The sequence below is a fragment of the Lacerta agilis genome, chromosome 1 (assembly GCF_009819535.1).
Source record: "Lacerta agilis isolate rLacAgi1 chromosome 1, rLacAgi1.pri, whole genome shotgun sequence".
NCBI lineage: Eukaryota > Metazoa > Chordata > Lepidosauria > Squamata > Lacertidae > Lacerta > Lacerta agilis.
The window spans coordinates 113,497,290-113,522,573 of record NC_046312.1 but is presented as its reverse complement, the minus strand read 5'-3'; the positions used below and the strand labels follow the sequence as shown (position 1 = coordinate 113,522,573).

The 25,284-nt window shown below is 43.4% G+C and overlaps 1 protein-coding gene across 1 annotated transcript; it reads right to left on the bottom strand.

The window, feature by feature from the left end:
• Positions 1-10,037: 10,037 nt before the first annotated feature.
• On the bottom strand, positions 10,038-22,774 carry CHRNA1 (cholinergic receptor nicotinic alpha 1 subunit). Its single transcript, XM_033167788.1, is given in 12 exon segments — positions 10,038-10,866; positions 10,869-10,932; positions 12,179-12,333; positions 12,336-12,415; positions 13,435-13,660; positions 15,190-15,366; positions 15,369-15,426; positions 17,373-17,568; positions 18,623-18,732; positions 19,501-19,545; positions 20,722-20,867; positions 22,588-22,774. Coding segments are annotated over 12 exon segments (1,365 nt in total). The 5' UTR covers positions 22,631-22,774; the 3' UTR covers positions 10,038-10,801.
• Between the last annotated feature and the right edge of the window lie 2,510 nt (positions 22,775-25,284).

Sequence of the window (25,284 nt, the reverse complement as noted above, 5' to 3'; positions counted from 1 at the left end):
CCATCTCCTCCGACTCGTATGGTTCTCTGAATTTGCCAAGGCCTCAATTTCTATGTTTCATGTATCCATGAAGTCTATAAGCACTTACACAGTGTACATGCTGTATCCCCCCACCAGTCCTCCAGCACTAGTGTGCCCCTCCATTTGTAGACTGGAATCTGGATTTTAAAGCCATTGACTTAGAAGTACATTGTATTTCTTTCAGGGCCGTTTGACAAAGCGAAGGTGCTTTGTCCCTACGTACCCACAATATCCAACCGAAGTGCTTTGCTTTGAAGCGCTCCCACCAGTGTCCATTGACCTCCCCAGAGTTTATTGCCCTTGCCTTGCCTCCAATGGCCTCGATTACATCTATCTGGGGAAGGGAGGGAGGGAGATAACAGTGGTGCTCTGGGGACACAGATGCCACAGGCAAAGGGGCAGGCAGCAGAAAAAGAGCTCCATTAAACAGTAGGGAAGAGATGCTGTTGCCAGCATGTGCAGAGGTGTGGAAAGGTCAATTACTTATTCAAATGATGCCCGCAAGCATCCCATCTTGATTCACATAAAAAATAGCATTAATAGGCAGGCTGCACAACTTTCTGGGTGTTTCTCCCCCATCCCTCTCCTCTTCAAACTTTGTTCTGTTTTGGTTTTTGCTCTAAAGCTTCCTTCCTTCCTTCCTTCCTTCCTTCCTTCCTTCCTTCCTTCCTTCCTTCCTTCCTTCCTTCCTTCCTTCCTTCCTTCCTAGGCTTTGGAAAGAAATCCATCTTGTGCCATTGTACAAGTTCTTAGGATAGGTCTTGCTTACTGCTGCCTCAGGCTCAATGTCACAAAACAGGACATTGCATAGCAGGGAAGTTTCGGGAACATTGTGGCGCAAACATTTAGTTGCGGTGCATTGGGATCCAGGTCTAACATTCTAAGGGACTGTTGCTGCAACACTAAAGGTCAATTCATCTATTGTGCAGAAGAGACCTCATAATATACCGTCTGAAGGAGGCTCTCACCTGCAGAGCACAGTGATCTGTATAAGGGATCTGATGATCTTTTAGGTTTCCTGTTCACAAGTCGTATGTACCAGAACTGTGGGATGTGATACATAAGTAGCAGTCAAGTACAACATTCCTTGTTTGCCTAGAGTGGACATGCAAAGGGGATGTTTGTTTCAGCCAGTCGAAAACTTCCTGTTTCCTCCTGGGCTGGGTCATACTTTCTCTTGCATGTGACTAGATGTGGGCATGACCTTACCTGTGCAGGTAACAAAAGCACAAGGCACGCAGCCAGGGCCGTCTTAAGCCCAGCTGGCGCCCTGGCGCAAAGATCCCAGGGCCAGGCTGCGGACGCGGGGAGGCCGCCGGCGAGCCTCCCGCCGGTGCGGCAGCTAGGGCGCATGCGCAGTAGTGCGCGAGTGAAGCCTGTGTGCAGTGCAGCACCCTGGAGCAGCGCCAGCACCAGCGCCGCTGCTATCAGCTGGGTCCGGATTGGCCGAGCTGCCCGGAGAATGGCGGGTCTGGGGGCGAGAAATATGAATTGCTGCTCCAGGGTGACTGGGTGGGGAAGGAGTGTTGGGGCGGGGAAGGAGGAGGCAGCAGCAGTGGGTGCAAAGTGCGAAGCCGGAGGTGGAGGCGCGACAGGGGCGCATTCAGGCAGGGCGAAGGCAGCAGCGGGGCGGAGCTTGGAGGAGCTGAGGTGGAGGCGGGGGAGGGAGCCGGCCTTTGCCCTCGCGCGCGCCTCCGAAAGAAAGAGGGGCTCTTCTGAAGTTGGAAGGAGAGAGGAGGGCTCCCTCCTTCTCATACCGGAGCGCACCTGAAGTAATGGTAGTCCGAGGGAAGAGAGGACGGGTTTTCCAAGCCCATTTTCTCTCCCCGTGAGGGCGGGGCTGCCGGCGGGGCTGGAGGGCGGAGGCGCCCTCCAGGCCCTGGTGCCCTGGTGCCTTGCGCCAGTAGCCTCAATGGCTAAGACGGCCCTGCACGCAGCCCTCCTCCCTTCTTCTCCATCTTCCTTTTGTTGTGTGAACTGCAGTGACTGACATATGGGGTAGATCCACATGTATATACTTTACCTTTGTAACTAAGTCTGCCTTCAGGGATCCAACTGTGAACTGATGATGTGAGTAAATTACTTTTATCTATCTTAAATAAGATTGTGGCATGTTTATTATTTTAAGAGGGAAACAAGGGATCTTACCAGGAATCTACATTGAGAAGCTTAAACAAACTTGCAACCAGCTACCCGCTGTGTGTTTAAAGGGGAATGTTAAAACCCTGCTAAGTTATAGAACTTTCTAACGCAAGTTAGGAAGGATATTAATAAGCAATATATCCTCTCCTGCCTCCCTGTACATTCCCGCAAGAACCAGCACATTGCACTTAGCCCAGTTCTGCAATACAATATTGCACCCAGCTATTGGCTTGAATCCAGACTAACAGGTAAATTGTAACTCCCAGAGCCACTGGCAGGAAGGGAGAGATGCTTTTCTGCAAGTGGAAAGAAGCTTTGTGTGTGTAGAACTACTGCTGGTGGTATTTTTTTTGCCAGCAATAGCATTAGGTCCCCAAAGAGAACATTCCGTGGGGGTTAAGGGGGGGGGACATGTAGGATTGGATTCACTGAATCCAAAGCTCTTTCAGTCCTCCAAAAAGCCAAAGTATAAAATTTATCAACTGAGGCAGGTGCAGCTGACCTCCCCCCCCCCCATGGTTTCAATCTGGAGATTTTACCAAAGGATCCAATGTGGTACAAAAAAAGAATAAAAATGCCACCTTTTATTTCCTGTTCTGGCTGGCATGAGATGACACAGTTTGGGAAGTGACAGATAGAACCAAAGAGTTGGAAGGAACCCTGATAATCATCTAGTCCAACCCCCTGCAATGCAGGAGTATGCTGATATCCCAAACAGGGATGGAACCTGCAACCTTTGTGTTATCAGCACCATGTTCGAACCAACTGAGCTATCCAGTTATGACCTGCTTCACTCTGACTCCCCCATTTAGGGTTGCTATTCCCGTTAGGTAAGCTTGGGGCTGGATCTAGAGACACATCAAAGAAGCGTTTCACTTAAATGTGTTGCAAACTTTGTGCAGTGGTACCTTATTTCTCAAACGCCTTGGTACTCAAACAACTTGGAACCCAAACACTACAAACCCGGAAGTAAGTGTTCCAGTTTGCGAACTTTTTCGGAAGCTGAACATGCTCCGTTTTGAGCGTTACGCTTTTGTTTTGAGTGCCACACTTCCGTTTTGAGTGTTATGCTGATGATTTGAATGTTATGCTTCCGATTTGAGTGCCACATTTCCGTTTTGAGTGTTACGCCGAGGTCTGCCTGTTTTTGCTATTTATTTTGCGTTTTTGTTTTGCAGCTCTTTTTGTGTGTGACTGTGTGGAACCCAGTTCAGCTACTGATTGATTGATTGTGTGACTGCAGTACATTGGTTATTGTTTTCATTTTATGCATCAATGGTCTCATTAGACAGTAAAATTCATGTTAAATTGCTGTTTCAGGAGTTGTTTTTTTAAAAGTCTGGAATGGATTAATCCATTTTGCATTACTTTCTATGGGAAAGCGCGCCTTGGTTTTGGAATGCTTTGGCTTTGGAACGGACTTCCAGAGCGGATTAAGTTTGAGAACCAAGGTACCACTGTATGAGAAATCGGGTTGGCAAAAACGGAACTCCACAGCGCAATCTGGTGTCACCGTGTTAGAATGCATAAACAATGCATATAAAGTGTTTTTTTCTTTGCCAGTGTAGCTGAGTCCTGGGTCCCATGGACATCACTTAGACAAATTAGTCCTGAATTTAGACCCACAGATTTCAAGGAGACCTAACTGCAACGTACTTGGTGTGGATGAAAACCATAGAGTAAATTCTACTCATAGTAGATGCAATGGAATTTCTGGACCTAAGCTACTCATGTGCATTCATTCTAGAGGCCCAGGTTGTCTGAGTCTTAACAACATTGGATGCAACCATTGGGTGTTTTTATTCCGAAGTCCCACTGATTTCAATACTACTATATATTTTGGTAAATGCGCCTAGAACTGTTGCCTTAAAAGTCTATTTAAAAGAACAGCAGCTGGAGAGTGGGGTAAGAATAATTAAATTGAATAGATGGACTAGTCGTTTGACTCGAGGTACGACAGATTCATGTCTGCATACTCAGAAGCCCTGCATTATGTTGCTCAACATTTAAAGGGCAAGTGAGCCAAATATGGGGCAACTGAAGAGTTCTGCTTTTGATTTTAATGGTTTTGGATAGTCTGATGCATACACAGAGATATATAAAGACCACCCCAGTAAAATTCGGAACCATGTTTTGATGTGGTAAAAGAGTAACTGCTGAAAAATGCAACTTTTGCAAGCCACCAGCAAGGTAAACAAACCCTATTGGTGATGAAATTCATCATTACGCAAGATTGCTTTGCTGTGATATTCCACCATGAAAGATGTGGTGTTGATGTTGCTTTTCACAATGAGGCACAGGCCCTGGATGGATTTCTAGCACTGCAGAGAGCTGGGCTGATGGATGCAGTGAAAAGAAATATCCAACACTGTTATCCTAAGCCCTGTCTTTTTGCCTTTGCTTCTTCCTGCAACTTCTTCTTGCAAATGTGGAACAGGAACTGCTTAGCAGCATGAGACTCATAATGCCTCTGGGAGAGAGGAAACCACAGCAAAGAGGACAAATATACACTTAAAGTGAACAGAACAGTGGAGCAGTTTGAAAATCAGCCCTAACGAAGAGTGAGCACAACAGGAAATGTTTTAAAACTGTGGATCCAGCAGTTTGTGACTTGATGAAGCCAGAGATGCTAAGGCAGAATTGACGTTGCAAGTGTTCGATTTCTGAGCAGCAAATGCCAGGAAGCCGAGACAGAATTTGTTTTGCTGTGGTCACTTCCAGGCAGAAATTAAAATAGAATTTCTGTTTCAGTGCATTCAGTTTCTAAAAAAAAGTTGAAATGAAAATGTCCAATTAAACATTTCCGCACTGTGGGCCTAAGTTTCACTGAAGTTAGGGGACTTACAGTGGTAACTTGGTTCTCAAACTCCTTGGTACTCAAACAACTTGGATCCCAAACACTGCAAACCTGGAATAAGCGTTCCGGTTTGGCGAACTTTTTCCCCCGGAAGCCGAATGTGCTCCATTTTGAGTGGCACACTTCCGTTTTGAGTGTTACACTGAGGTCTGTCTGTTTTTGCGGCTCTTTTTTGTTCTGTTTTTGCAACTGTGTGGAACCCAGTTCAGCTACTGATTGATTGATGTGTGACTGCAGTACATTGTTTATTGTTTTCATTTTAGGATCAATGGTCTCGTTAGATAGTAAAATTCATGTTAAATTGCTGTTTTAGGGTTGTTTTTCAAAGGTCTGGAATGGATTAATCCATTTGGCATTACTTCTATGGGAAAGTGCGCCTTGGTTTTGGAACGCTTTGGTTTTGGAATGGATTTTCCGGAACGGATTAGTTTGAGAACCAAGGTACCACTGTACTTCCAAGTAAACATGTATGGGATCAGGTTTAAATCAGGGAAAGGCAACCTAAGGCCCGGGGCCCGGATGTGGCCCAATCACCTTCTTAATTCTGGCCTGCGGACAGTCCAGGAATCAGCGTGTTTTTACATGAGTAGAATGTGTCCTTTTATTTTAAATGCATCTCTGGGTTATTTGTGGGGCCTGCCTGGTTGTTTTTACATTAGTAGAATGTGGCTTTTATTTAAAATGCATTTCTGAGTTATTTGTGGGCATAGGAATTTGTCATATATTTTTTTTCTTCCAAATATAGTCCGGCCCACCACATGGTCTGAGGGACAGTGGACCGGCCCACGGCTGAAAAAGTTTGCTGACTCCTGGTTTAAATGCTTCAATCCCAATACATTTGCTTGGGAAGAAACACTTCTTTTTTACATTTTGACATGAACGAGTTTAAAACTATGTACGCGTTACCAGGTTAAAATGCAGTAGGGTCATTTTCATTTGCAGGTCACTGTACGCATCAGTAGAATTGGATGTGTTTTCTTGTCTCCTGCTGTCTGTCCAGGCTGAAGGGGGCAAGAGGCAGGGATGTTCTTATATGGCATATGTTTTCCAATTGGATCAAAGCTGGTTTGTGGGGAAATGCATTAAAGTGCAGCGTTTCTCAAGAAACTACAGCATAGATGTGGATTGCAGCTAACATTGTGTTTCCAAGCCTTCAGAAACCAGTGCTGGTAAAATTAACACGTTTAACTAGAGAAAAATCATTACTGGCATTTATTACAGATATGGACTTTTTGCGTGAAAGAGATAATAATAATAATAATAATAATAAATAATAATAATAATAATAATTTATACCGTACCCATCTGGCTGGGTTTCCCCAGCCACTCTGGGCTGCTTCCAACAAAATATTAAAATACAATAATTAATCAAATATTAAAAGTTTCCCTGAAGATGTTGTCTAAAAGTCCGATAGTTGTTTATTTATTTGACATCTGAACTGGCAATATCTGGATTTGAAGATGGAAAAATGATTGGCTTATAGAAAATAGGACAGCTGGTTGTTAATGAGTGAATACTACAATTACCGGTAGCTACAGGACAGAGAATCTGAAATCTTTCAAAATATTTTATTTGTCTTTACTTTTCTTCCTCGTTTCCCTTTTCCCTTCTCTCCTCCTCCACTCATTTTTAGGCTAGATTTCAGAAGCATTTCTTTATTTCAGTGTATTATAAAAATCTACTTTGTATTGGGTACTTATCTTTGGATAAGTATCAATAAATATAGATTTTCTTTAAATAAAACAGTGGTGTGAGTGCACTGGGTGTAGAATAAACGGCAGTGTGCACACAGCCTAAGAATAGGATGCAAATGATTTGAGATCTCTCTCAGCAAGTCTGAAACCCTATGTTCTCTTAGAAGTCCCACTGAACTCAGCAAATCTCACTTCTTAGTAAACATAACATAGGACTGAACTACACACATGCACTGGAAGAAAGCAAGCCACAATTCCCGGCCGATGCAAATTATTTGCCTCCCCTTGATTGTCAAAGATCAAGATTGCAACCCAGAAACCACAGACACTGTCCAAATCAGCTGAGACTCTCCATGTTGTCAGGATCTGTGGATGGTAGCCAGTCACAGACTGGTGTCCCATATGATAATAATGAACTCATTATCTGAGCGTGGATCCTTATTTAGCAAAAATGAACCATCCAACACAAGAGGGAAGTATCATCAGACTCAAGGGGAATCCCAAAGTTTACAGAAGTAGATTTTTTTAAAGGGGGAAAAAAAAACCCTAAGGCAGTGAGGGTTGATGAATAAGGGTGAAGGGGGTTTTCTCCCACCAACCTTAGTCAGTTGTTAGCCAGCCCCCATCTGCCTGCCTTCTCACTTACACCAGAGATGGCGCTATCTTTCAGATTCCTCCGCCTTAATCTGTGACATGTAGAACTCAGCAGGGAGGAAGGGGATGGGGACAACTAGAATTAGTTGGCTCCGGCTTTCTGCTATGGCGCCACCTACTGTTACTTTCCCTGCTTTCCACCCTACTCCTAATGGGCGTCAGCCACCAGTGCTCTAAGAGGGAGAGGATCCAGCAAACCCCGCAGTGAGGACTTTTCAGTGGCCAGGGAATGGTGATTGTTGGAGTGAGCAGGGGTGAGTGGAATAGGATGAGGGAAGGCTGAAACTGAGTGCTCTGAAAGAAGGGGTGTCTGCCTGGCTCCCTGAACAGGAACACTGTACATTGCAGTGCCTTGTTGAAGGTCCCACTTGTGCAAATAAATTTCTCAGGCACTTCATACCTTTCCTTGAAGCATCAGATATCTCTGGGCATTGATGAAGCTGGAAATTTCTTTTGTACTGAGAGCTTCCTTGAGCAAAGCACACACAAAACAGAAACCATTTTTATGCCAGTTTTTTCTTCTTCTTCTGGTAGGAATGTGAGTATAGTTGGGGGAAGATGCTATTTGAAAAATGCGGCTCTGCTTCTCTGCCACGACTTTTTAAGGACATGTGTCAGTGGCTCTTTGCAACAGCTACAGGGAGCATCTGTGTTCCAAAATGGGCAATAAAGTTTTGACAAAGGGGAATTATTATTTTAAAGGCCTTGATGTTGATGTAGGAAAGGCGGAACAGCAGTGAGAACAAATAAATACATATCTGAATCTATTTATTTATTCTATCCTGTAGCATGGCAGAACTGTGTTCACAGGCTGAATATGTATCTTATTATCTTCCATGGTAACTTAAACCATAAAATAGAGGAGGCGAGGAATATATAGACTGAAGGCATGAACCAAATTTTCCTTCCCCATGAAGAGGAAGAAGTCATTTTGGTTCTGACAAGTTTTCCCAGCTGGATAAATGGGTCTTTAACACAAGTGTCCACTTGCTAGGGTTTTAGTCTTGTTTAAAATGCAGGGGCGAAACTACCGTAGGCTTTATTTCACACGGGTCAAAGTCCCATGTTTGGCTGGCACACAAACACACACAAACACACACACACACACACACACACACCCATTTGTGTACACACACAGAGTCCAGGAGTATCAATGGCGCTCCTCTGGAAGCTTCACCCGGGGCAAAAAAACACAACATGACTAGCCCCCCCCCCAATAGCTATGGCACTATAAAATGAATATTATGGTGGGGGCGGGGTTGTGTGTCAGGTCAGCTAGGCTAAAAGATAGCGGCTAGCCTGAGGTCACCCAGCTGGGATTTGAACCCTGGTCTTCCAGGTTCTAGGCCCAAACTCTAACCACTATGCCACACTGGCTCTTTGTGATCACCAAGGTGATGCATTGTCTATGAAGGCAGCAGAAGCGTGTGCTACAGTGGTACCTCTGGTTACGTACTTAATTCGTTCCGGAGGTCCGTTCTTAACTTGAAACTGTTCTTAACCTGAAGCACCACTTTAGCTAATGGGACCTCCTGCTGCCGCTGCACCGCCAGAGCACGATTTCTGTTCTTATCCTAAAGCAAAGTTCTTAACCTGAAGTGTTATTTCTGGGTTAGTGGAGTATGTAACCTGAAGCGTCTGTAACCTGAAACGTATGTAACACGAGGTACCACTGTATAGCTAAACAGCTTTCTTTCTTTGTAAATTAGTTCAAAACCTTGTTCTGGAATAGAAATCGGCTAACTTCCCACCATGCCACTGACTTTACTGCTCCTATTGTAACCGTGTCCATTATATAAAGTCTGTGTTAAAAGCCAGGATGACACCTACACCTGCAGAAATACTGTATTTCCACCACAGGAGGGAGCCTGTGACTCACAATTCGACTGCAACCGGCATTTGCTTGAAGCCGGGGAGGGGGTAAACATTTTTTTTTTTGGATGGGTAAAAATTAAATCTGAAACATTTAAATTCTTATTTTATACAGTGCCCTAAACTGGGTGCTTGCATGCTCCCGACACACATTCTCCAAAATTCTAGTGAGAACAACCACTAGTCAGATGGGCAAGTCCCATAGAATTCAATGGTGCTTACTTCTGATTAGACCCATGTAGGATTGCACAGGGTATAACAGTTTTGCCCGTGTGGCTTTAGGGCATGCGTGCGAAATTGCTACATTTAGAATTGCAGTCAATTGGCCTGCTTATCTCATATCCGAGCATGTGTACAGGAGATATCTAAGTACTCCTTTGCCTACTAGCTTTATCCCTGACTGTGAGAATAATGCTAAGAGGATCAAGCGAATTGTGAGTATTGCTGGCAACTGAAAAAATAAATCCCAAAGCAGAACTGAGATTGGGGTGGTGGTTCTGAAAAGAAAAGAAAAGAAAAGAAGAAAAGAAAAGAAAAGAAAAGAAAAGAAAAGAAAAGAAAAGTATATTACAGAAGCACATTTAATAAAAAGTAAGTGCTCAGAAGGAGCTTCTGAATATTTCTGAGTAAACATGGTTTTGATAGGCCTGTAAGCAAGAATCACAGATGAGGAAAGAGAGTAGAAAACAGCTTGGTAGACTTCAGTCAGTGACTATTTTCTCTTCATGTCATATATTCCACATTTTGTGTTTTATGGGCTTATAGCCGCAATAAATTTGAATTTGAATTTGAATTTTCTCTTCTTCTGCACCGGTCAGTTTCAGCAGAGTGTGGGAGATTCAGATCACAGATGTGCTCAGCCAAGTTTCTCTGATGGTGTCATTTGGAACATACTTATTATTCAAAAAAGCAGTAAGGAATGGGAAGTGAGAAGATTGTGGGTTGATGACTTGATGAAGACATGACTGCCAATGGGTTGAAGACATGGCTCAGGATGGTGTTCAGTTTTTGCATCCTAGATTGCCAGTGATTAGGGACGACCAACAGGCAATGAGATGAACCATTGGTGTACAGCACCAAGGCCGTTTTTGTTAAATACCCAGAACAGACCGATGTCCTAGGCTCATTGACCTGGTGATTTGAACAATAAGAGGTTCTGACCCAGTGCTTAGCAAGCTGGTTAGGTGCGACGATAAGCCATGCCGGTTGACATTAAAGACGCCAGTTATATATCAATCAAAGCTTTTAGCAGAATCACGCTTTCTGGAGCCTGAAATTGCCAGTTCGAAAGATGTTATCCCTCCATTTAGCCCCTTGTTTAGGCAAAGACAGATTAACAACACATTAAAGATATAGGCTTGGATCTTAAGCAAAGTTAAGGCAAGTTTCTGGAAGAAAGGCTAATGCTCCTTCTTACTGGCTGCGCCTGCAGCTCCCTACCCTACAAGCTTATTTGAAACGTTGGCTCTGCTGAGGGCATGGAAGACTTTCCTTCCATGAACTTTCTTAAGTGAGCACATATTAGGATCTAAATCAAGCTCTCCCCTTGGTTTTCGCTTTTCAGCCTTGCTGGTGTAACTCAATGAGGCGACCGGCAAAGACAGCCAGTGTTCCAATGATGCAACTAACATGAAGATGCCAAGCAGAAGGTGATCCACTACCATGGCAACAAACTTCCATTCTTCGGCAGCCTGAGGATGGGAAGAAAAGAAAAAAAAAGACAAGAGGCATTTAGAATGATCTCGGGCCTAGTCATTATTTGCACTAGGTAGTTGGCACTTTTGAGCATTTATGCTTCTCTTTCTTGGAGGAAAAAAAATATTATCTGTATGTTCTCCATCGCAGAAGAAACAACAAACTTCAGCATGTAATGCATTCTAGTCAAAACATGTCCTTGCATCATTGTGAGAATGACCTGAAACAGAGGAGTTCGACTATCAAAAAAAATATGTGTGTGATTTGGTGCCATTTTAGTACACATTACAGTATATGCTGCCCCCTGGCCGGAGCTTGATGTACTGTGAATTATTTCAATGAGTCATTTTGTTAGGCCTTGGGTCACAAGAGGGAGCCAAATACCACAAAGCAGCATTTGTCCAAATTGAGGCTGAATGGAAAAGGAAAAGAAACAACAAAAGAGACTAGGTTTAAGACAAACTGGCTTGTGGTGGCATCCGTTTTCATGCCACAGGACTGATTCCTTGTTTCTTTTCTAACGACATATGAATACAGCTCCTGTTGGGGAAACCAGGTATGCGAGAAAGGTTTCCGCCGTCAAGGAACAGCATTTTTGTTCCGTATCAGTAGCAGGTGTGTGTCGTCATGGAGGCGATTCTGAGCCCAAGGACTCTGAAGCAGAAAGACAAGGGTCTCAGAGACTCCCCTATAGCAGGCCTGAGCCTTGACTTGCGCCAGGCCTCACCTTGCCAGAGATCAGTGCTTGCCTCACAACAATAGCAAGGAGATTCATAATGGTATCCCTTAAACCAGGGCTAGGAAAACTGTGGACTTGCCAGATGTTGTTGGACTCCACCTCCCAGCCAGATTAAATGGTAAATCCGGACTATTTTAAAAGGATGGCCTCACAAACCCAAATTTGCAGGAAGCGTGCACTGATTTAGGATTTCATCTTTAATCCTGAAACCACTCTGCCTGCCCACATGTTCTTTCTTTCCCTCTGCACTTAGGAAGCACTTAGGTTTTAGAAAAAAAAAACCTCACATGCTGTTGATAACTCTTAGTTATCATTCTTTAACAGGTGCATTAGAGACATTACAGCAGAAATGGGGAAGCTGTGGCCTGCCAGATGTTGTTGGACTATGACTCCCATCATCCCTGATCATTGGCCAAGCTGGCAGGGCTGATGGGAGTTGAAGTCTTACAACGTCTGGATGGCACAGATTCCCATATCCTGAAACAGAAGGAAAAGATCCTTACATTGTTGGATTCCTGGTCTGACTTCATTGTTTCAGCAATGTATTTGATGCCCTCAATAGCACTTTTCACATCTGGGTTTTTGGTGAGCGACGACTGGAAATTGACAGCAGCCGGACTTTGCTTCCCAGAGATTTCAGAAATATCAATGTCTTCGTAAAAATCCTTTTCTCCTGCTTGTTTCTGGAAGGCCGTTTCATGGTTGAGAAGAACATGACGTTCGGAATCGTCTCGATAAAATCTGAAAGAAGTTAATATTTGTTTTACAGTCAGTGTCTTTTTTTTATTAAGAAAAAAAATCAGAATGAAAACAAAGGGGCAAATATGTTCTCCATCTTGGCCTCAGAATAAAAAGGTTTCCTTTCTGAGGTTTGGGCTTTCTTCTGCTTGTGATGCCTGAGGCCCCAGGAAGCTGTCTGAATTTTTCAGGTGAACAGATCTTAAGACTCGTTTAAGTGAAACCACATACAGATGGATACTAACCCAAGTAATGCACTGTTATCAAATCAGCATGTGAAACTGGAACTCTGCTGATCAGTTTAGGATCCAGATGTTGTTTTTATTATTATCTTATCTGTATTGGGTGGGCCTCCACTCGTCCCAAAGGGCTTTCCTTCTCCACTCCTTCCCCTAGCCCTGCCGAGGCCTCCAAAAAAGCACAGGCTGTTGCTCGATGCGGGAGTCAGGAGAAACTATGCACAACCAGATTACCTTCGACTCACACTAGTGTGACCACCTCCCCTTTATTCATTTGTGAGCAGTGATGCTACCAGGACAGGACTATGGGGCAGAAGTCACCTATTCAGCACAACAGAGGTATAGCTTAGTTGGTTAGAACATGGTGCTGATAACAAGAAGGTTGCAGGTTTGATCCCTGTAATGGACAGCTGCATATTCCTGCATCGCAGGAGGTTGGGATAGATGATCCTCAGGGTCCCTTCCAACTCTATGATTCTATAAAAACAAGGAGGCCCCAAAATTCACCAGGGCAGGCTTACTACATTTTAAAGTATGTCAAATAATAGGCTACACATTCCCCCTCTTAACCCTGTGTTCTATTCTGATCTTTGCAACTGTTCCAGGGGACATGTTTCTGACTATAGCTTAGGAATTTTCAGGACATAGCCAGTATTAGTCCCCTTAAGCAGCATCTGGGCGAAAACTGCTGAAATGTCCGGGGAAAACCCATACATATGGCACCCCACCCATGTCCAGATTTTCACTTTTTGAAATATGGCAACACAACTATAGCTCATCTCACCTTCCTCACCCACTGCGGCATTGTGTGAGTACTTGGAGATCGGTGGTGGGTATTGATCACAATGACAGTGATTATGATGGAAGCTATGACAAACACCATCGTGAAAAGCATGTATTTGCCAATCAAGGGCACTGCACTAGAAGTGGAAGGAATCAGCTCCACAATGACCAGAAGAAACACTGTCAAAGAGAGCAGGACAGAAATGCTCAGCGTCATCTTCTCCCCTGTGACAAAGAGTAAACAAAGAACGTGACTTTTTAAAATAACATTTTAAAAAAATTCTTAAACATATTAAACACTCAAATCATTTTTTAGTATTCTTTTTAATTATTTTATTTATAATTTCAATTTTATACATTTCAGTAATTTTATAATCATTTTCACATTTCAAAACTTGACTTCCTTCCCCCCTCTTTCTGCGGTTCCTTAAATTTATTTTTTAATATTTTCTGCAAAAACAAATGTAACTTTTAATTTGCTCATTTATTCGTCTACTTTAAATATACGCTCTTAAAAAAAACCCTGCAGGTTATTATTACAATAATCCTGCGTATGTCAAACAAAATAAAAAATAAAAAGATTCCTTCCAATAGCACCTTAGAGACCAACTAAGTTTCATTCTTGGCATGAGCTTTCGTGTGCATGCACACATCTTCAGATACATATGTCCTGCGTATGTCCTTATCTGTTTATACTCAAACTCATTTATAAGAAAATACAAAACACAACTGGATAGGAAAAAGAAAAAGAGAAAAGAAAAGCGAAAGAATAACAAAAAAAAAAAGAAAAACCCTTTATCACATTTATGTCGTGAATATCATATTGTTTACTCAACACAGCGAGGCAGGTTCCCCCAGCTCTCATCTGGGTGCTTACTTACCCAGGTAAAGGCTTCTTGGTAGTGGCACCACCCTGTGGAATGCCCTCCCATCAGATGTCAAGGAGATAAACAACTAAAGTGGTACCTCTGGTTACGAACTTAATTCGTTCTAGAGGTCCGTTCCTATCCTGAAACTGTTCTTAACATGAGGCGTCATTAGCGAAAGCATACTTCCTGCTGTGTGCGCACCTCTGGCGCGCGATTTCTGCTTGCATCCCGGGCAAAGTTCGCATCCGGGAGCAAATACTTCCGGGTTAGTGCAGCTCGTAACCGACGCATGTGCAACCAGAAGGGTTCCTATCCAGAGATAGCACTGTATCTGACTTTTAGAAGACATCTGAAGGCAGCCCTGTTTAGAGAAGTTTTCAATGTTTGATGTTTTATTGAAACAAAATAAAAAAATAAAAAAATCCTTCCAGTAGCACCTTAGAGACCAGCTAAGTTTGTTGATGTTTATCGTGTTTTTAATATTCTGTTGGGAGCCGCCCAGAGTGGCTGGGGAAACCCTGTCAGATGGTTGGGTATAATAATAATATAATATATAATATAATATATATTCTCCCAGTCTCCCACCCTGAGAGATTCTTCCTACCCTGCCTTTTTTGCAGGGACCTCCCACCTAACTGTCCCCTTCTTCCTGTGTGTGCCCTCCTATATACCGGTATATAGGATGTGGATCAGATGATAAGAGGCAGAGAGAAGCTTTCACAATGGCCGATAACAGATAAAACTATTTCTCCAATGGGGAAGCCAAATTAAGGGACAAGCTACCATGCAACTTCCTAAGCCGCCATCAAAACAGATGAATAATCAAGGCTGGCCAGAAGAGGGCAGGTTGTTCCTTCTGCCTGCGAGTCGCAGTATCCCATGTACCTGAATCTGTAGGCAGGTAAAACACTAATCCAGTTAGGAAAGAGAAGAGGAGGCAAGGGATGATGACATTGACGATGAAGTAGAGAGGCAACCGCTGCAACACAAAATGATAGGTGATGTCCAGGTAAGGTGTGTCTGGGCAGCAGGCGTAGGTAACCGAGTGCTTCCAGCCTCGTAATCTTTCATGACCCATTCTCCGCTGGGCATGAAGTTACTCAGATCTGGACGGTCACTTTCCTGAAGAAGGATGGACGCCATTAACATAATAACTAAGGCCCGGTGCTCCTTTACATTCAAGAAACATTCGGTTCCGTTTAAATACTGTAAAACCAATATCTCCTTTTGTTCGTGGTTCTCAGAATAAAATAAACACTTGGCCTGGTTTTTTTCTTAGGGGGCGAGAAGTTACAGGGACACAGGGTTTACCAAGGTTTGGTTTCTTTTGCGAGGGTTGTGGCATTTTTGTAATATGGTTATTTATTTGCAAATATGTAGGCTGAGCATAGGTGGGTCAAAAGTTCACTGCTCCCACATCCAATCTCTAGAAAGACAACCCCTTAAAAGGTTTCCAGAGCCCAAACTCTGCTCTTTGTGGCTTGGTCTAAAATGGCATGTCATACAATCTAAGCACATTGCTTCCCCACAGAATCTTGGGGGCTGCAATTTACTCCTCATGGCACTATAGCCCCAGCACCCTTAACAAACTACAACCCCCAAGCTTCTCTGTGGAAGCCATGCACTTTGAACACATGGAAAGAGGAAGATCTGCCCTTCCCAAAACCTTTCAGGTATTTCCTACCCATTAATAAAACTTAAGAAAAATGGAGAGACAGTTGTTCCCATGGAAACACATCTCCAGGCTATTCACACTCTTTTGCCACATCTGTGGGCAGGCCAATTTCCTCAGAGCAACCCACATGATGGTCCTGCTGACAGAAACTGCATAAGAAACCTATAACAATATGTAATTTCTCCCTATGCACAGTGTTTAAAAGAACATTTGAAAAAAAGAGCCATGCAGCTTATATATCTATTTGCTCCAAACTCCCCCCCCAACCTAAACAAACTCCACACACCAATATATTATGCAAATCTATGAAGGGTGTGTGTGTGTGTGTGTGTGTGTGTGGAGTGCCCCCCCCCCCCGCAAAAAAAAAGAGGAAGAAGTAAATAAATATTTAAAAGGTTAGACCTTTTCACAAGTAGCAAAGATGAATAAAGGAGCTTGGCACAGATATCCAATGAAGTTTCCAAAGAGCTGTGCGTCTCATTCCATGAGTCTAACAAGACCTTAGGATTCTTGAATTGCAGCCCCATCCCTCAGTACAGTGGTACCTCAGGTTAAGAACTTAATTTGAGCACAGAACAAGGATGTCCACTGTCTCCCTTCCTATTTATCCTGGTGCTGGAACCCTTAGCAATCCGAATCCCTAGCTGGCCGGGTGGGCTTGCTAGCTCTGGAAGGAGGGGTGTGATTCCTCCCTTGGAGCAGGTGAGGGTCACCTGCCTCATCAGGCCCAGGTGCTGCAAGCAGCCTGCAAAGTCCAACAGGGAAGCAGAGCTGAGGGGCTCTCCTCAACTGCCCATGTTGATGGGCCTCAGCTTGCATGCTCTGGGATCTCTGCAGGAATTTGGACATGTGGATTGTCCCTTGACCGGAGACTTGACCTACTGACTTGCCGCGAGGTATGCCATGGTTTCGGGGCACCGAAAGGTTAATTCTGTTAATATTGAAGTCATCTACCGGTAGCTAAGAGAGGTTATGGGGTGGAGGTGTTTGCTTAGCAACCAGGGAGAGTGGCATGATGGTTTGCTGAGGTAACACATGTGGAGTTCTGAGGGAGTGCCCCTCTGTACACTTAGTTGGATGTCTGCTTGCTATATACAAGGCAGACAAAAACTCCCTGTCCTTTTCTCCTCAGATTATGTGCTGCTTTTGTTCAGTGTTATCAGGATTTCTTTCTCTCTGGGCTCTGTCTGCATTATTTAAGCGGCTTTGCCAATGAAGGCAAATGACGTTTGACACCGAGAGAAGCTTCAAAAGCCCTTCAAGCACAGGGCTGTCCTCCAAAGTAGGAACACATAGGAACTCTTTTCCAGCATAAGGGCCCCATTCCTCAATACCAAAACACAAAGGTCCTTTGGACCCTGGTCCTTGTCTCATATGCCCAGATGTTACCTACCGGAAAGATGGCGACCACTGAACCGTCATATGTCCATGTGCCCAACTTCATACTACAGTTCTGCTCATCAAATGGAAAGTGGGTGACTATAATTTCACAGTAGCTTTTGAAAATGGCTGGAGGATTCCAAGTGATGTGACCTGTATAGTTTAAGAGTACTTTGGTATCCTGGACGATAGCAAAATCTCCATCTGCACTGTAAAAGGAAAGAGATGAACACCATTGCTGTGAATCCTATTCATTTTCACTGGCAAATGAGACACAGCAGCTCTCAACAACTTGGGGAAGGCTGAGGGTTAATTTAACAGTTGAGTTCTATACAGACATAATATGCAGTTTCCAGTGCTGAACATGGGCTAACCCGGTCTCAACAACCAAATGCAAAACTACTACTCCACATTGTGTTTCTTGTTTGATCTGAAATAAAAGCAAATGTCTTGCATCTGCTTGGAGACATGTTAGAAAAACCCCACAGATGTAGGAGACAGGAACTTCCTGTCTGCCCTTTCCAGTTCTTTGGCAATATTTTTCATAGCACATAGGGTTTATATTTCACTTTTTCTTCCCAAAGGAAGCCCAAAGCTGCAACAGCCAACATAAGAGCAACTCAACCCCCACCAACAAAACAAAACTATCAGAATAATCAGTACAACAAAGCAAGTCAAATTGACACTGTCAAAACAACAAACCCATTCATCTGATAAGAATTTATTCAACTACAATTGTCCACCATTTGGCCTTGTTGTGCCCATCTGATGTGCCCATACTAAACTTAATTTGTATAATGATGGGTGCTGCATCTCAGGGAGATGATCTTGGCCACTGATGAGTAAACCTGAATATTCTCCTACCTCTGTGACCCAAATTTATTCATCCTCACATGCCTGTTGAATGAGGCAGTTTGAACCTAAATCATCTCTCAAATGTGCCTGGGTGACAGCTTCCGCACTTCCTGACCACTGAATATGCTGGCTGGGACTGATGGTGCATTGAATTTGAAAACCTCTGGAAAGTCACAAGTTCCCTAGCTTTTCCCTAGTGTTCCTCTTGCAGACCCTTATCTGCTGGCCGGTAAGTGCCCATGGCAGCCATGGGTAGCATCAGGAATGATGCAAAACAAAGCAGTTCTACTCTTGGCTAAAGTTAGTTGGAGCTACTGGGGGAAATGCTCTCATCGCAATTACGTAGTCACTCATTTGCAGCCTTGCTATGTGGCTGCTGAACAATTAACATGAAGGAACCTTACTTACTTGTTGTACAAAACCAAGTCTGGACGCCAGAGTTCGCTTGAGGCGACGCGAATTTGTTTCACACCACCATAATCTTCGGGATTCCATTTCAAGTTTACATCTTTCCATTGCTAGAAAATGAATTTAAGAGAGTTTAAAAAAACAAACATCCCAACACCTTTTTTCCTCTAGTGTTGAATGTAAGCCTAAAACAGAGCTCTTATTTCATAGGGTGAAAAAACTCTGCAACTTATTTTGCCCTGCGTTCAAGGTAAATGGAATAACTACTTGAAACTAATATGGCCATTTCCTTTGAGAACGAATACCTGTATGTACCTGTTATCAGCAATTCTCTGGCCACGTTCACCATACATTCAAGGTGCTATGATACCACTTTAACTAGTCGTGTCTTCTCTCAAATAATTTTGGGAGCTGTTGTTTGTTAAGGGTGCTGAGTTTTTAAAAGAAGCCTACCCCCTGAGCTAGAATTCCCAGAGTGCTGTAACAATCAACCCTTCTTCACAGGGAACTCTGGGAACTGCAGGGAATTCTGTGAGGGAAATGTGTGTGTCTCTTAACAACACTCCCAGCACTCCTGAACTACAGCTCCCAGATTTATTTGGAGGAAGCCACGACTGGTTAATGTGGCATCATAGTGCCTTAAATGCATGGTGTGAAAGTGGTAGCCTCTATAGTTAAAATCAGTGCAGTTCTGAAAGGTTAAGTCTGCCGTCTTGATTCAAAATGGCATCCAATTTCATCCCAAAATAGACGAAAACCTGTCCCCATCGTGCAAAATTGGCTTAAGACGTCTTAAGAGGTGTCCAAGTGCATAGTGAACAAACAGACAAGCTTGTTAAATGTACAGTAGATTAATGAAAAGGGTGACAAAGAATTACCTGTTTTAGACGCACGTTGGTTGCTACAATCTGATTCACTTCATCCTTAAGAGATCAAAACACTACGATTAAGGGGAGAGATCTTGGCCAGTAAAATGTACAGTAGAACTTAAATAGCTATCTGCTACTATTCCTGACTTTTCCACCCTATTCCTTTCTTCCCACTATCAAAATGTAGATTGTAAATGCCTGCTTTGTTTTTGTCTGCATACGTGTCATAGAATCATAGAGTTGGAAGAGACCACAAGGGCCATCCAGTCCAACCCCCTGCCAAGCAGGAAACAAGAGTGTCGTACTCTTAAAGCATGCAACTGTCCCTGAGGAATTCCGGGAGCTGTTTGTAAAGGGTGCTTGGAACTGTAGCTCTGCGACGGGAAAACTACAGTTCCCAGAATTATTTGCGGGAAGCTTTAATGTGCTTTCATAGTACACTGATGGCACTGTATAAGGGCACTTTATTGTGGACTCAGTGCTGCAGAAATACCCTGCAGAAATAACCTACAGGAATGTTAAATTTGGATTATACTGGGGGTTTATATTTTGATGAGGACAATGTTAAGTAGACATCATGAAAAGCTTTCAATGGTTAACCAAGTTGTCTGTTGGTTAGACCTGCACACATTTCCACTTGATAACTTTGGAACAACTTTGTTGGACAAAATCCAAAGTTACTTGAAGAGTTTGGATTTGATATCCCGCTTTTCACTACCCGAAGGAGTCTCAAAGTGGCTAACATTCTCCTTTCCCTTCCTCCCCCACAACAAACACTCTGTGAGGTGAGTGGGGCTGAGAGACTTCAGAGAAGTGTGACTAGCCCAAGGTCACCCAGCAGCTGCAGGTGGAGGAGCGGAGACGCAACCCGGTTCCCCAGATTACGAGTCTGCTGCTCTTAACCACTACACCACACCGGCTCTCTTTTCACACTGGCTCTCTTAATGAGAACTTAATTCTCATTGAAATCAATGGAACAGGCTAGGTATTCTTTAAGTCACATTGATATCAAAGGGAATGAAGTTCAACTGATTTAGCCCACATCCAACCCTACATAACAACACACATACACACAATCTGCTGCCTAATTAAATGGGTGCACCATTTTAGTTGGTTAAACTGTATATACGACTAATCAATTAAACATTACATCCTTAAAATAATTAAAACTGCTGCTTATTGCTACTACAACTAACAATAATAATGGAATAATTGAAATTTGTACTATACCACATTGATCAACTGGATAAGCTGTAGTCCAACAGTAACGTTAACACTTTCAAGGTGGTTGCTTACTGGACGAACACATTTGTTATACTTCTCGAATAAATGATCAACAAGCCGAGTTTCATGCTCAGAACCCAGAACCAGAACAACTGCAGGACAATATAGAGCAAGACTTGTTAATTTGGTGTTGCAAAATTATTATTTCATCCTATTCCTGCAAAAGAGTCTGGAGTTTGGACAGAAAAGCATTAATGGGTCTAGAAAGTCTGATAAAAGTTGGGCAAATCTGCTGGCAAAGTCTGGGTTTACTTTGTTTTGTAAATGAAATTGCTGGCTAAATGACTAGATGCATTGTGAATAGCTTGGAAAAAGCTGGAAACTTCTGTACTGTTGTGTTCTAAATGGGAACATACCTTTTGTAATAAAGTAAACCTGCATTCTGAGATAGCTTTGAAGTAGGGAGACTGAGAAAACTGCAGAAGGAGGGGTGAGCTGAATTTTGAGGCTTTCTATCTGGGGACGTAGAGATGCCACTCTTGGAGAAATAGATGTTCACTGTCAGAGTTTTTAAGCTGTCCTCCTCCACCTATGCCCAATTCACATCTTATCTGACTATATAATAAAATTGTAAGGTTAATACAACAGTTGTTGTCCTCTGGTGGCAGACCACAGGGAAAGAGAAGGAACTGGGGAGGGGCAAGTGAAGCAGGCTGGGGGTAAAGGGGACATTTGAAATCGGAGGAACAAGAGGGAAGGAGGCTTGTGTGACAGTTTTAGGCTGCTAGTGATGTTGGAGGGAGAAAGTTGGAGAGGAGGAGGACTTGAAGAGGGGACAGGTGGTATGGCTGGAGTTAAAGGGGCCATTTGCAGTGATGTGGAGGAACAAGATGAGACACTGGGAGGAAAGAAGGGGACTGTGGGTCAGAGGAAGGTTGTGTCTGTGGTAATTGGTTTAAGAAAGCTTAAAGAAGTAAATCCAACTTCTTAAACCACTGTTTTTCTGTTTTTCTGTTTTGCTTTACAAATGTTGTAGAAAGTCAATGATTAGAAGGAGATAGTGCTATGGTCGTATAAAGATACAGTCCAATCCTATGCATGTTTACCCCATGATAATTCCCATCAAATTTAGTGAGGATTACTCACAGTTAAGTGAGCATTGGGCAGAAGCTGCAGTTTACCGCAAGACCTTTGGTGGAACGTCTACAGATTTTTTTTTGAATGAACTACAGTAGAATCCCAAGGAGTTTCATCATTCATAAGTTGTTCATGCTATTTAAAATAGGGACATGGAGGATCCTATTTATGACTGCCAATGCTGCTCTTAAAGAATGCGGATGTGTGTGTATCTCAGGAAAACAAACCATCTCCTATTTCTTCTGCAGACCGGAAAGGTCTAACATTTCAGAGGGTACGTTTAAGACCCATTAACAGTCTTTTGGCAACACATGGAGCTGTCAATCAGTTCTGCTTCCATATCAAACTTCTGTACAAACAGAGGAAAAACATTCACCATATTATATTGTACTTTAAGCTTTGTTGTATTTATTTCATGTCCCCACATAATTTTAAAAAGCATCCTATTTATTATTATTCTTGTTGTTATTTATTATTTCGTGCCCCCCCCTGAAGCTTATTGTTAGTTTTACCTCTCATATTTCATTCTTTTCTGGTTGCAGTTTGGGGTTGGGGAAAAGATCTCCAATATATATAGAAATCTGTGTTCAGCTAAAGCTCATCATAAAGCTATAGGAAGAATCTTATCTTTGTAAACACATGCTCTTCCGTCTATAACACACACACACACACACACACCATTGCAACGAAGCAGAAGCCAAAACCGAAATTATACTGCTGGTTGAAATGATTTACCTGGTCCAAGGAGCAGGAAGATTGGTAGACCGCGGACGTCCATCCCTTTCCCTCTCGTATATAAACACTGGGACTTTCAGAGAGTCCAAGATCTGTTACCAAGTAAAGCTTCGCCGCTTCCAACTAGGGCGTTTAGGAAATGTGACCACCGAGTTATTGTTCCACAGCACCTGCTTATGGGGATGGCAGCTGAAAGCCGGCAGAACTGTTTGGAAATGGGAACAGGGTCTATTTTTGCAGAGCGCAAGTCCCCATGGCTCACGGTCAGGATTCTTTTTGTCTAAGTTACACATTCCATTGTCGTGTGTGTGTGTGTGTGTAGCAACTAGCAACCCAGGTTGAAGATCATTTGTTCCAGTCCATGGAAGAAAATGAGGCACATTTTCTAGAAACTAGACTTTGTGTCAGATTGAGACCCTGAGGCCAGCTTATACCTATTATATTTCCATAGCTTCGGAGCTAGTACATTTTCTCCCCCAGTCGATACAACATTCATCATCAGAAGCACAACAATCACCGGCCTTTTTGGCTAAGTTCAAGGGTAGAAGCAGAGCAATCAGTTTCTTTCTCTGCAATTTTCTCCAACCCTGCTGCTAAGGTGGAGTTGTTGCCCAAATGGGTTGCTTTTGAGAGCTTCTGTTACATAAGCTTTCTAGCAGTGATTAGTTTCCCCCCTAAAACAACAACAGGAAAGTTGTGATAGCACAAACGCTCAGTGCACTAAAGGCTTTTTCTTCTTACAGTTATATCTAGGGGTTTTGCTCTTTTGCTTTCAAAAATACATTCAGAGTGTTTTTCGCCGCCATGTGTCAGCTAGCTCAGGAATTAAGCTGTTTAGGCGATTCCTTTCTTCACTGTGTCCTTTCCAGCTTAATGAATCAAAAAAGCCTACCGTATTTTCCAGTGTATAAGACGACTGGGCGTATAAGACGACCCCCAACTTTTCTAGTTAAAATATAGAGTTTGAGATATACTTGACCGCAGATTCTCCACCTGGCATATAAGACGACCCCTGACTTTTGAGAAGATTTTCCTGGATTAAAAAGTAGTCTTATACGCCAGAATACAGTAATTTCTTTCCCTCCATTATAGACACAGACAGGTCCATATGGTTTAGCATCTTTGACTAGTGGCAACTCAAACAGGTGTCCTCTGGAAGTTCACAAACAAGTACACCCTGCGCTTTTATTCCCACTATCTACTAATGTGAGTTATGCCACCTTTAATTATGGAAGTTCTTAACTATCCTGGCTAACAGCAGCTAAGCATATTTTCGGGAAGGAAATTAAAGATAAGGCCCAATCTACTGAATGCCCTTTCGAATGAGCCGTTTCTATACTGTGGTCCGCACAGATATTGCTGGGCTACAACTCCCACCATCTCTCATGGCTCTCATGGCGGGTGTTGGAATCTGGCAGCATCTGGAGGGCTACAGGTACTACCCCCCCCCTTCTATGCTGGAAATTGATCATAGAGAACCAGCTCCAAGATTGGGCACTTCAGAGGGTGTAACTGGTGGTGACAGCGCTCACTTAAGGTTGCCTCTATTTTAATTTCCCATTCCTTTGACATGGTTGCCACTCTGGGTAACTGTGGGAAACTTAAAATGGCAGTACCCAGGGCTGGTGTCAGCAGAAAGTGGGTCTTGCGGACAGCAGCCTCAGGATATTATGTGTGGATGCTGGTCATGTGACCAGCATCCTAACTGCGGGCTGCAGTTGATTCATGGATTAGATTACTCTATTAAAAAGAACATTTTAGATCAACTGAAAAGGAGTCACATTAACTAGGGACCTTTAAAAAAAAGTTTGTTTTTTTAAAATATAAACCATGCCAATGTTAGGCCACATGTTCAAAGGGGCCTCCTCCCTGCACATGAATGATAATGGCCAAACACACCACCACCAACACTTATAGCAACATGCCACTCTGGGCAGCTCCCAAAAGAATATTAAAAACATGCTAAAACATCAAACATTAAAAACTTCCCTAAACAGGGCTGCCTTCAGATGTCTTCTAAAATCAGATAGTTGTTTATTTCCTTGACATCTAACGGGAGGGCGTTCCACAGGGCGGGCGCCACTACTGAGAAGGCCCTCTGCCTGGTTCCCTACAACCTCACATCTCGCAGTGAGGGAACCACCAGAAGGCCCTTGGAGCTGGATGTCAGTGTCGGGCTGAATGATGGGGGTGGAGATGCTCCTTCAGGTACCCTGGGCCGAGGCCGTTTAGTGCTTTAAAGGTCAGCACCAACACTTTGAATTGTGCTCGTAAACGTACTGGGGTAGAAACTAAGGTAGAAAACAAGTTCTCCATTTCTTTCATGATCTGGACCTCATGAGAATCTCAAGGTAGGGTTACCAGACGTCCCCGGTTCCTGGGGACTGTCCCCAGATTCACCGATCTGTCCCCGGACAAAATCTCCCAGGAATGTCCCCGGATTTTAATTAATGTCCCCTGATTTATTTCTGAGGACTTCCAGCGAGGCAACATGGCAGGTGCCATGGCAGCGAGCAGGACCAGAGGTCCCGGCCACGTCAAAGTTCCAGCCAGCCAATCCGCTGGCGGGGGGGGGGGGGAGACTATTTAAACTGAGGTGCGAGCCAGAAGGATCAACAATATAATTATGAGGGCCTTCCTTGGTCAACACTGACCCCGAACTCATGCAGAGCCGCCCGCAGCAGAAGCGCTCTTCTG